We start from the raw sequence: 13,171 nt of genomic DNA on the forward strand, positions 1-13,171 counted from the left end.
TGCATCAACTTACTTAATTTCAGACTTGGGCATCAAGTACATGGTTTGGTTGTCACCTGTGGGTATGGGTTAGATAATGTTGTTGGAAGTATTCTGATTGATCTATACGCAAAGCATGGAAATGTTAAGGATGCATTAGGATTGTTTCATAGGCTTCAGAAAAAAGATATCATAGCTTTGTCTGGTTTGATCACAGAGTGTACAAGAATGGGATTAAGCTCATTAGTCTTTTCCCTCTTTAAAGATATGATTAATATGGATCTTGAAGTAGATCATTTTGTTATTACAAATGTTTTAAAGGTCTGTTCAAGTTTAGGATCTATTAGAAGTGGCAAACAGGCTCACGCTTTCTGTGTTAAGAGTGGATATGACACAGAGGAGGTTACAGTTACAGCTCTCATTGACATGTATGCAAAATGTGGTGAAATTGAGGATGGGTTAGCTTTGTTTGATTGTATGCCAGAAAAAGATTCTGTATGTTGGACTGGGATCATTGTGGGGTGTGGACATAATGGAAGGGCAATGGAAGCAATTAAATTTTTCTATGAGATGGTAGAATTGGGTTTAAAGCCAAATGAAATTACCTTTACAGGTGTTCTTTCTGCCTGTAGACATGCTGGTTTGGTGGAAGAGGCGTGGACCATATTTATGTCCATGAAAACTGAACATGGAGTGGAACCTCAATTGGAGCACTATAATTGCATGGTTGATCTTCTTGGCCAAGCTGGACGCTTCAAAGAGGCAGAAAAATTGATTGCTGACATGCCGTTTGAGCCAAACAGAACTATATGGTGCTCGTTGCTTGGGGCCTGTGGAACTCACAAGAATATTGAACTGGTTAATATTATTACCGAACACCTTCTTGCATCCTCACCAAAGGACCCTTCAGTATATGTGACACTTGCAAATGTTTATGCAACATTGGGAATGTGGGATAGTTTAAGCAAGCTGAGGGAAGCAGTCAAGGAAGTGGGCATGAAAGAAGCTGGAAAAAGCTGGATTGAGATCTCAGGTTAAGTAATCCTGCTTCACTGCTTGGTGCAACTGGTTTGTCTTATACTTGAACTAAGTGTTTCCACCTTGGTGTGTGATGGAACAGAGTCCATCTGAACTTAAGACCCCTATATGTGGCAAACACTGAATCACATTAACGAGATTCAGAAACATCACGATGTATGCAACTTTCATAAGGATCTTGAAAAGGAGATAATGCTTGGCAGCAAGTTTTACAGAGATGTTGCATTTCAGTTAATGGGTATGTTGAATCACTTCCTCTTCATAATTAAACCCACAGCTCAATAGATGTGCTTTCTATCTCTATCATTAAGTTTGGATCCCAGCCAATCTGTTTCCAGTTCTTACTCTTTGATATTCTTAACTTTCTTAATTATTTGATGTTTCTGTTCTCTGCAGGTGATTGATATGATTGGCTACACTACGTGTGCCATGGCTGCTTTAAATTATAGGTACCCAGACACTTATCTCTACTCTCAATGTATAGCTGGGTAGTACCTTGTTATCGCTATATTCTATTTTCCACAAGTAAATGAAACATCATTTTGGCATATCAATTTCTGAGACAAAGTTATGCTTTCTGCTTGCTGAAGTAATTTTCATAGATTTCTCAATACAAATATAGCTTTAGATGATATTACCTTGAAACATGCTGGAGTACCAGCCTGTTTTAGGCTTTTCTATGGATTAGCAGCAGCTCGAATTTAGAAGAATGTATTTCCAATTGGCTTACTATTACCATGCTTTTGGTTATCTATTCAATGTTATTGGGGCAAGTCATTGCATCTTTTTATGGCATTATACAACGAATCAACCCCTAGTTATGCATTATAAACCAGTTTTTCATCCCAGCCCGCTAATCAGGTCATTTAACTTGAAGCAAAAAATGTAAACCTTGCTTGTAATTGTCTCTCCACGTTAGTATAAAGTGGGTGGAAGACTGCACTGATAAGGGCTAAAAGGTTGGAATAAGTTATCAAATGTCTGACTTGACCAACACGACAAAGGAAAAAAAAAGGATGACTTGATATGTTCATGTTTGCTATCCTGAATGTGAACTGTTCCCAAACATATAGATAGGGTCAGCCAAGTCCAACTCAAAAATTTCAACTATAGTCATCTATAGTTGTCTTTTCTAAGAATTGTCTAATTTGTCTTATTAATGCTGTATCATGCTTAAGAACTTGTAGAGTAAAAGTTGATGGATTTGAATACCGACAACGCAGCACATGAATAAACTGTGATCTGGTTCAGCCCCTGTTGTTGCTCAGAGTTTCTTTTCATAACATCAGAGTTGAGTTTCATAACTTCAGAATCTTTTCTGGTCAGGGATCTGTGATGGTGAAGCTTGAAGGGTTGTGGGCAAGAATAATTATTAAGAGAAGATTTCTGGAATTGAGGGCCAAGAGAACAGGAGGTTAAAGAAGAGAATCAGGGGAAAATGGTTAGTTCTTCTCTGGTGCTTTTACTTAGTTGATTCGCATGATCCATTTACATCCAGCATAATTTGAAACTACTTTATGAAGGCTAGATGTTATTCCTTAGTTACTGTCATTGCTTTATTGTTTCCAGAGATTTGGCTTCATAATATTCATCTGGTTATCTACTATCATCAGTGCTAGTCTTTTAGACCTCCTAACTTCCTGTTCATTGATTTGCTTATTCATCTTTCCCTCACTTCATCTGATATCATGGTATTATCATTAGAAAATGGTCGCACAGTGGTTCAGCAGGTTGACCATTCTGATGTTCGTATTGAAAACTTGCCTTAAAAAATTTTGTTTGAAGAGATCATAGAGGGAAAGAAGGAAAAGCAACAATGGCTTCAATTTGCTGATGGCAAAATAACAATCAATAAGATAGATAAAAAATTATAGTAAATTATTTGAGTGAAGCTCTCCACTAATTCTTATAGAATTCAAGCCTTGAGTAACTTTACTAAAGACATAATCAATAATTTTCTTTTTTCAAATATCTCAGTCTGTCGTTTTCTTTTGCTTTCTTTCCTTCTTTCCGGAAGAGAGGAAAGAATGCCTAGGCTGCTGCTTGGTGGCACTTCAGTTTGGTCAGCCAATTTTTACTCTCGTTTAGCAAGCACCAATAGGCCCTTTAAGTCCTCCCAATCTCTATCCTGTAATACAGTTAATATGGTTGAGAAAAATTATTTCTCGTGTCCCAAACATGAAAGGTCCTTGAGGAAAAAGATATTAAGATAAGCTGGTCCTAGCAATTAAAGCCCCAGTCCAGCTAATTGAGCCCGACCCAACAACACAATTCAGCAAAAAGGAAGAGATAACATGGTGGGTCCCACCAGGGGTCACACTGCTGTCGCCAATCCCTTGCTGTCCAAGTCCTCCACCATATGCTATTTACTTGCGCCATTGTAGTGGCAGCTGGCTGTTTTTGATGCATCTCTTTCTTGCATGCTACGTTGCTTTCTTCTTCAATCATTTCACTGGCTGTGTCTCCCTCTTCAATCTTGGTCATAAGAGTGAGTTTCTATTTGTTTCAAGCATCAAATGGTTTATTCTTTCCTCGCACCATTTTCAACGACTAGAAATCTAAAACACTCTGCAAAAGCTGCAAATAAACCCCCTTTGGCCCATTAAGCTGGCACCAAACTTGACTCGACCTAAGATCTACCAAATCAAATAATAGCCACTTTTTCAGTTTTCATTACGTGGCGTAACATGGCTAAGTGCGAGGCGGCTATGGGTGCTTACAAGTTACAATTGTGAGATATTCTTGATGGAGCCTACTTGCATGCTTAGGTATTATTTGGGCAAATGTATCTCGTATGTTACTTTTCACAATTGTCTGCCTGATTGTCGGAGTAAGTGATTGCAAGGAATTTTTAAAGGGAAATGCTATGTATTCTTTTCTTAGTGTTCTCTTGGATGGGTATTATTTTTTAAAAAATCGGGTAAAAGAAATAAGAGTCACTTTTTTTTTAAAAAATAATATCCACCTAAAACTAAGAGAATACCCAAAAACACCTATCGATCCCTATTTTTAAACCATTAGCAAAGAAAAAGAAGGTGTTAGAAGGGTTATAGGAGAATCTTTGGTGTCTCCACTCCCAAGAGTTGGTGCTCGATCATTGCTATTTAAAATAGTTTTGGTGGAAGAATTTTATTGTTTCTAATTATGTAGATTGTAAGTGCTAGTTAAGTTAAGCCCATGCCGGGCTGCTGAACTGTTGTATTTTTTAATGATCAAGAAAACTCTCAGATCATGAGGCAGTGAGCGAGTACAAAACAAGAGTCAAAAATCAGTAAAACTAGGTCGGAAACGTACCACATAAAACCAACTCCTCACGCCCGACCGTTAATTCAGGCTAAAAAACAAGACTAGAGAACAAATTGCTGACGCACACTGTACCAAAGAAGGCGGCCACGACGAGAGGCGCCAATTTAAACCGTTAGGTCTAGGGACATGTCATTGTTGTGTGCTTGAGCCTTGAGGCCCGAGGGAATCGCGGGTCAAAACTCAAAATTTTAAAAGTTTATAGAAAATGGTAGATTTTATATTTAAATTATATTTTAATATTCTTCTTGATGTGTAGGTTCAATTTTTTTTTTAAACAAGTGAAAATTTAACACGTAATTTTTTTAATTGAAATGAGCGGTGAATAATAGATAATGTTAAAACTCAACAAATTTGATTGTTACTTATCCAAAAGAAAAAAAAAATAAATAAAATTAAGTAATAAAAAGGAAAATAACTTCTATAAGGTCTTGGCACAAATCAAGCCTTTTATGCCCTCCACTGAAAGATTGACAAGTTAGCTTGGAACAAAAAAAAAAAACTGTTACCAAAACACACGATTATATCAAATCTACTATAAAAAAAAACCCTTCATTAACCTTTTATTATATCTCACCTCTCTTCAAACAATTTCATAAAAAAAACCCCTACTACCTGAAATCACCACCGCCATTGCCACCCCCACCCCTCCTCCACCTTGTAGATAAACGAAAACGCAACTTTACGGTGTCATACCTTGTAAAATTACTTGTTGTCTCTGGAAAAAGGCTATTTTTGCATCAAAAAGCCACATTTTGAAACCCTTGAGAGAGCAGACTTGGTTGATGATCTTCTCAAGAATTATGGATTCACCAATGCCTAGATCTCTAAACTTGTCATGAGAGGGCCTCTGTTGCTTAGGATTATGGAGCAGAGTTTTTATTTGAGGATTATAGAGCAAAGTGAATGATAGCACTTCCTTTCCTTACCAAAAGACCTCACGAGAGTCCCCAATGGGTAGCTCAATCGGTTATGGACCACGCCTAATTAAGCGGAGGTCACTAGTTCGAATCCCCCCTCCCCCTTCCCTTGTGTAGACATGTCAAAAAAAAAGACCTCACGAGAACTCATAGCAAAATCTTTTGCTGGGTGTTGAGTCTCTTTGAAGGGGCAGCGGCAGAGTTGTGGGGGCGGAGGAGAAACAACAATGATTTTCTATTTTTCTTTTGGCTTATTTAATGTGTGATCCACTGCTTCTATTTTAAATTTTCTTACTGCTTTAAGCTGATGTGGTCTATTGTTATTGGATGGCATAAAAAACTTGATTTGTGCCAAGACCTTATAAAAGTTATTCTCAATAGAAAGTGGTTGACGTATTAATTTAAGGACATAAATTTCTTCCAAACCAGTCTGGAGGAATTATCCTCCAACACATGTAAAATAATGCCAAGTGTCTATAAACATTTAAAATGTACATTAAATTCTTAATCTCATTAATAGTAGTTTACTAACTTAGACTAAATTTAATGTGCCTTTTTAATATTTAGATATTTAGTACTATTTTATATGAGTTGAAGAATATTTTCCCAAATTAGTTTGGAGGAAATTTCTGTCCTTAATTGTAGGAAGCATAAAATAAGTAAACTTGCAAATTAAATATGTGCAGGTCAATGACTCCTCTTGTCCCGCACGTGAAAAGGGATAAGATGGTCCTAGCAAGTAGATGGATCTGTGACATCTGTCTCAACACCTAGACTTAATGCAATTCCCTTAAAAATTTAAAAAAAATTAAAAAAAAAAAAACAAAAAAAAAGAAAGTACATTAATTAATGCCTCACCATGAAAAATTTATTACTTGTTCGTCAAATTCAAAACTGCCTAGACTTTAAAAAATTGTACAAATTTTTGATATTTATGATGAATTAATATATTGTGTTTAATCACATTACTTATTCCTACATATTAATTAACTCACAAAGCATTTTTAGGGTAAATTTGTAAGTTCATGATAATGACCTTATTGAAACAATATTCAGAATTTATTATACATAAGTAATTATTTGTTACAACTTCAAACCACAATTTTTTGAGCAATTTTACATCTTGTATGTATAATATTACAAATGGTGGGGAAAAAAAAATACATTATCCTTTATTTAATAAATAAATAGACATTGTGATAAATAATGATAGTACTGTGTTATGTGCATGTGTATTTCCCGCTAAAACGCTCTTTCTCGTGCTTTCTTTCTACCCTTCTATCGTTTCACCATCTCTCTGCCTCTCTCTCTCTCTCTCTGTGAGTGTGCAGAGTTATGATGAAGCTTGCTTTGCTTCGCTTTGGGGGTCCTTCTTTTAAGCATGTGCATGTGGTGTGATGTCTTTTTACTGTTTTCAAGGTCTAAAGCCATAGAAAAAGGCCTCTGTAAAAGCCACTGAAACCTTATAATATGTGGGAGAGAGTCAGCATTTCCGATGACTCACTTGTTTGGCGCCAAAATTAACTCTACTCATGAGGAACCTGCTGGGTTGGTTGGTTATGTGTCTTCATCTTCACCCTTTACTCGCCCATTTTCCTTTTATTTGGTTTTATATATATATATTTCAAAAATTCGCATCCAAATTTAAAAGTGCAAATTCCATAGGTTCAGGTGTCATTGTATAAATCCCACTTTAAAACATAATTAGTTGCCACCATAATTCGGAAATATCACTATCCCTATATATCATGATTGTTATTATGGCCACCACATTCACCAATATCACCACTATTATCCTCTCCATATCATTACCATTGCCAAGGCCTATTGCCTGATTCCAAGCTAATCCGCAATTTCCAAACACACGAGCTAACTAGTTGACTCTCAACATGTGTTGACTCTGTATCTATAATGATTTTGAAATTTCAACTCGCCCTATAGGAATCATTTTCCATTCATTCTTTTTGTAAATTCAATAGTAGATTTACATATTTATTGTACGGAGATGGGTGAAAGATGGGATAAAGAAAATTTTTTATCATTTTTCTTTTTCTATTCTTTCACACCATTCTCGACCATGTTGGTCCTCTGATCTTTAGAGCCACCAATCAACACCCTATTAAAGACGATCCGTCATGTTTTTTTCTTTTATGTGCTCCACTTCCATATATATACATTTTTTGGTCAGTCCAGGCCATTCTCTTCGATCCACGTATATATACATTTTTTGGTCAGTCCAGGCCATTCTCTTCATCGTGGATCGATCATTTGTTGACACATCGAGGGTGTCTATTTATTGAGTCCTCCCTTTCCTCCCTTTTTCTCTCTCAAAAGATTTATGACCTTTGTCTTCTATGTTGTCATTCTCTTCAATAGTTGTTTTCCATTTTGCTTGTTTTGTTGTCTTTAGCTATGTTTGGTTTTGGGGAAAGCAAAAGAAAAAAATATAAAAAAAAATAAAAAATTGGAAAAATTGGAAAAATTGAATTCCAAACCGAGCCAGCCCCCTTCGGCTCGACTCGAAACACCAAATACCTAAATTCAACTTAGAATCGATTTTTCATTTCCAACCCCAAGTCGGAATTTAGAAACACCAAAATTTCAACCGGATCCTATGGGTACCCAACCCTATTGTTGTTAGAGCATTTTTTTTTTCCTAAACACATTCAAACAGATTCTTTATTTTGTTATGTATTTTTAAAAAAATATTATTTCCCCTTCCTTTTTTATTATATTCCTCCCCGTATTGGACATTGCGAAAGAGAAAGAGAGAGGAAGAGAAAAGATGAAAGAGAAACAATAAAATAATTTAACATTGTGATACAGATAAATTGCTAAAGGTTGCTATTTACTGTAGCAAAAATTCTATTTTACCTAGTCTGTATCTATGGCTAATCTGTTGGAGAGCAAAAACTCCTCATATTAGCTAATGAGGAGTTTAACTATACTGTTGAACAATGAAGTTGCTTCCTCTCTCCACGGTCGCCATTATTTTCACAACCATCATTTTCTTCATGTTATCTTTATCATTTTCACCACCCTCACAATTACCATTTCTTCCTGCTACCTTTATTTTTTGCCATTGTTGTTCTCCATGCCACCATTATCATAGCTATCTTTGTCGCCTTTTATCACTGTTATTAACACCAGAATATCACACAACCACAATCATCATCATCATCATCATCATCATCTCATTATCATTATGATCACTCATTGTCACTACTAGTATTTTAATTTGTCATTTTTTTAATATACTCATCAAACAATCAAATACTAGTTTAATAACATTAATGTGAATTCCAGATGGAACTGAAAGTGGCAGTCGAGTAGCTACATGTACCTAAATATCAAGATTCCCCACGTGCATACAAATCTGTGTGCATGTGGACACCTCACCTAAACATTAATTTTCCAACTCAAAAAAAAAAAAAAAAAAAAAAACCCTTAATTTTCGGCCATTGAAATCCGATACAGAAAGATGCGATCGTAAGAATCGAGAAAAAAAAGGTGCCGAGACGGTGAGACCATTGTGAGAATGAATGAATGTGATTGGGGTAGATGACCTTCACCCACTTCCAGAGGCTCCCCAGGATCTTGGTGCCCAAAAACGCAATAAAAATGTTCAGTATTTTTTTTACAATTTTTTCTTGAAGAAGTGCGTACTGATAAAGCCCATACCGAGTTGCTTAAGCTTTTCACCCAAATACCAAGTAAATGCAAATCATTAAGGCAATGAGTACAAAACAAGAGTCAAATGATTGTAGAAGTGGGATGAAACTTGCCCGAAATTCAAGAATCCACGCCCAACTCGATTCAGGATTTCCGGTAAGTAGTTCGTTTTAGGCTACAAAAGAAGATCCGGGAACAAATGCTGAAGATGTTAATCTCTACGCTACAATATTTTTTTTTTTTGGCATAAATATACCAACAAATCACTTCGAAATTTGAAGAGAGCCCAAGATCCATTAATATTTAATGGTCCATCAAACCAGGTTTAACATTAACCATGAATGTTCATGGGAGAAAAAGAGTTAGGCTAAAAACTACATTTTTATTTCATTGCTATTTTACAATGCTGATGTGATAGGTTCGCTTCGATCAACCATTAAATCAGTCATTGTTAAAAAAAAATAAAAAATTAATAGTTAGTTAAGATTATCATAAGCATTGTGAAATATGTGCACACTACAGATAGGAAGAAGTGAAGAATTTTGGCAACCACATTCCTTGCATCTAACATTGTCATAACCTAGATGGATCTGATCCATTTCAGTGATTTCACTTCAAATGGTGATAAATTATTTCATAACTCAAATTAGATTTTATAGATTTAGAGGTGTATATGTTGTCACGTGTTGAATATGTTATTATAAACACCATTAAATGCATCAAAACAAAATCTAAACTATAAAACAATTGATATTCATTTAAAGTTAGACTGCCATCAAAATTTAAAGCTTTAAATGGGCTATTCATTCAAATTCCAAACAAATGAACCCCACATATCAAGGTACAATTCAACCCCAAATGTGCTATTAATGCTCAAGTACTATTTGTCCCAAATCTTCTTCTCAAAGTAAGGACAAAGTTTTTCTCCAAGTTGAATTAGAAGAATTTCTTTTTAACTCCTTATATCACATTGATATATGGCAATATATAAACTTGGGGTTACAAGAATTTTCTTTAGAAAAACTTCGTCCTCCAAGCAATATTTACCAAGTTCTTGAGTAATTCCTTTTAATTTTTATTTATCTCTTGCCCTAAATTCACATCTCACACTTCCAAACGAGCGCCAACAGAGCGCGGAGGATCTTTTCCCACCAAAAACCACATATATTAAAGCAAAGACCCGAACGATTTCCCAGATATTAATAAAGCAAGAAAAGATAACCCCAGGCCCAGGCAACAGTGTTAAATAAAGTTACATTTAGAATCCTCTGTAGATGACGACAAAACAAGGCAAAATAGCCTTGGGATTAAACACATACAGCTCATCCAAATTGGAATAGAGCCCCGCAGCCCCAGCAACCGAATCGTACTCTTCCATGCTCCCCTCCATGTTCTTCTTCACTCTGCCGGCAATCACCCGGCAAACCAGCATTGCCCGCCTGTCGTTGTTGTCCTCCGCCGCCGACACTCCAGCTTTGTCGTGCGCCTTCCCACTCGTCGCAGTTGTCAAAATTCCCTTCTCAGCAACTCCTCCGGCTGATTCTCCGGCGACCCTGAAGCCATTCTTGATGATGCTGCATACACTGCATTGTGGGGTCGAGTTGCAGAGGTTGGAGGACCCGTTTAGGCCCAGCGAGCAGACAAAGTTGGTGCAGTGGAATCTGAGGAGCTCGTTGCCGTCTGCTATGCAGCGTGGGTGCTTCTTGGGGAGCTTAGTGGCTTTGGCTTTGATGGAGTCTCTGTATTCCTCAAACTTGGAGATGGTCTTCTGGGTGTTGTGGACTTTCAGGATGCGGTCAATTTTGCAGATGGGTGTTTCTTTGTTTAGCCAGCTTGACTGGAATATGATTTCCACTATGTTTTTGCTGGTGTCTTCAGGACCCAGTTCAGATACTGTGGATTTTGATACCCAGAGAAAGAGATTGAGAAATCGGCAGCAATGTGCATTTATTTGGGTAATGGGGAATGAAATGAGACATAAAACAGTAATGGTGCATGCAGAAAAGTAACCAAAATGAACATCATGTGTGAGAGAGAAATTGAAATTAGATAGCTGAGAGCATTCTATTAAGTCAGAATTAAAGGGTGTCGGATCAGGAATCAAAATGAAAATTTGACAAACAAATCAAATACAGATTTGGACAGGAAGAGTACATTAACAACAATTACTAATTCCAAGGATCACATTAATCAAATTCGAACTTTATGGGTCAAATTAGCAATAAATTAAGACATTAACGGACCAAAATGAATTTTTGCCTAAAAAAAAAAAAAGAACAGTGAAAATACCTGCATGCCTTACAGCCTGATGGAGCTCCAAATTTTCAGCTTTCATGAAGATCTCACCACATTCAGGGCAAGAACAGATGCTACTCCTGAGAGAAGGGTCTCTGGTGAAACCAAGTACAGGATCTACCACCATTCTACACTCATAGCAGCCAGAGAATCTCCTGAAAGGCATTCCTCTAAAAGATCCACCAATGGACGAATTAGATGCTGCAGAGAATGAGGAAGCAGAGGAAACAACTCCATTGAGTTCCTGCAGAGGAGCTTTCATGGATCTGCTAGAAGTATCATTGCTGCTTGAACCCATTGAGGCCCTTTTCTTGTGGACTTCCGGGGATCCCGTTTCAGGTCTATGCATGACCTTGGTGTTGCTACAGAGTGAGCCAGAGCACTTCATTTTCTTGCATTTCTTGGCATTCTCCTCCACGGCTTGCTCATGCTGTTGCTTTTGATGCTCCTTTTGTTGCTGTCGCTTTTGTTGCTGCTTTTGTTGTTGTTGGTGTTGTTGTTTTTGTTGCATTTGGAGATCTTTACAGGTCAATAGCCCTCTTAAAACTGACCAAGAGGGTGCTTTCTCAGATTTTATGGGCTGCTGGTTTTGGTCTTGGTGGATTTGCTTGGTAGGTTTTGTTTGGTTTTTGGGTTTAGCCATTGAAAATGAGATCTAAAAAAGGTACGTATGAGTTAAACAAATGGTGAGTCTCTGGGGTAGAGTTTCTGTCTTCCAGAATATCACATCAGATGCTTTATAGACATGAACCGAAGAAGAAGCTGGTGGGGGAAGTGGGAGGTGCAGAGGAGTTCCCTTGTGGGGCTCTTTGACGTCTTCATGTTTTGATTTATATATTTTTGGCTGTTTGCAAGGGCATTGTTAATGATGTGCATCTGACGGTTGAAATTGCGAAGAGAGATTCAGAGATTGTTGTATCGACCGTAGGAGAAGAAATCCATATGGGTCCCCCACCCATTAAAATTACCCAGTGGATTGTCTTTATTGCCCGGTAACATACGTGATGACTGTCAGGATAGAGCGCTAAAAATTGTATGCATCCGATGGTTGTGATCTATTTTAAAAGGAGTCAACTTTTGGTCTTAATTTTTGGGTCAGCCTGGGTGTCATTTTGTAACTCGTCCTTCTTTTAAGGGGTCAATTTATTTTCTTTCTTTCTTTTTATTTTTTTATTTTTTTATTTTTGTCATGGATGTTAGAAAATTAATAATTAATAATTGATTTGATTTAATATATTATTGGGATATCATTTAGGTTTAGGCTGGCGAAATGGTAAGTGAATCTTTGCATTATCAAAATTTAGGCTGGCGGAATTGGGTCTAGAGTTCCAAGTACCCAACCTTTCACCTAATGGATCCGATAACCGGATTGGAATCCATCTCCTAAGCCTAATTGGGCCATAATAAGCCCATCCCCTCTCTCTCTCTCCCCCCCTTTTTTTTTTTTAACAATTATTAAATATAACTGTTATTATTATTATTATTTTTTTGACATGAACTGTTATTTATAAACGTTGTTGATAAATTTGACATTTTTATTCATATACCTAGTTCAGTTAAATATGGGACTGAGAGTTTCTCAAAAAAAAAAAATATGGGACTGAGAGAGAGGAAAAAGAATCCTCTCCATTTTAAATTTTTTCCATTTCATCTAGTTAGTACATATAGAAAGGTAGTGTTGTTCAAAAATTTGAACCTCAAAAAAATTTGGACAATTTTGCCATTTTAAATGCACTAACCGGAGGAAATGAAGGTCTCCAAGAGGTAGTTTAATTGGCTGGAATCATGTCTAATGAAGTGGAGGTCACTAATTCGAATCTCCTTCCCTCATCTTGTGCGGGCATGTCACACAAAAAAAAAAAAAGAAAAAAAAAAAAAAGCAAATGAAGGAAATTTGAAAGGAAGATGATACTTTTCTGGGAGGGAGAGATGGGAAATTTTAATGACTTTTCTTTTTTCTCTAT

At 36.7% G+C, this 13,171-nt stretch overlaps 1 protein-coding gene and 1 long non-coding RNA gene across 2 annotated transcripts; one reads left to right on the forward strand and one right to left on the reverse strand.

Moving 5' to 3' along the window:
* Positions 1-18: 18 nt before the first annotated feature.
* On the forward strand, positions 19-11,322 carry LOC132168017 (uncharacterized). The gene is made up of 4 exons (XR_009438747.1): positions 19-1,255; positions 1,414-1,466; positions 2,344-2,458; positions 11,241-11,322. It is a non-coding gene; the product is annotated as an uncharacterized LOC132168017 (long non-coding RNA).
* Positions 9,803-12,295, reverse strand: LOC132168016 (uncharacterized). The gene is made up of 2 exons (XM_059579084.1): positions 11,202-12,295; positions 9,803-10,805 (listed from the first exon to the last, which is right to left on the reverse strand). Exons 1-2 carry the CDS (start codon positions 11,848-11,850, stop codon positions 10,171-10,173), a joined length of 1,284 nt encoding a protein of 427 aa, XP_059435067.1. The 5' UTR covers positions 11,851-12,295; the 3' UTR covers positions 9,803-10,170.
* Between the last annotated feature and the right edge of the window lie 876 nt (positions 12,296-13,171).

This window comes from Corylus avellana, chromosome ca1 (genome assembly GCF_901000735.1).
Source record: "Corylus avellana chromosome ca1, CavTom2PMs-1.0".
Classification (NCBI taxonomy): domain Eukaryota; kingdom Viridiplantae; phylum Streptophyta; class Magnoliopsida; order Fagales; family Betulaceae; genus Corylus; species Corylus avellana.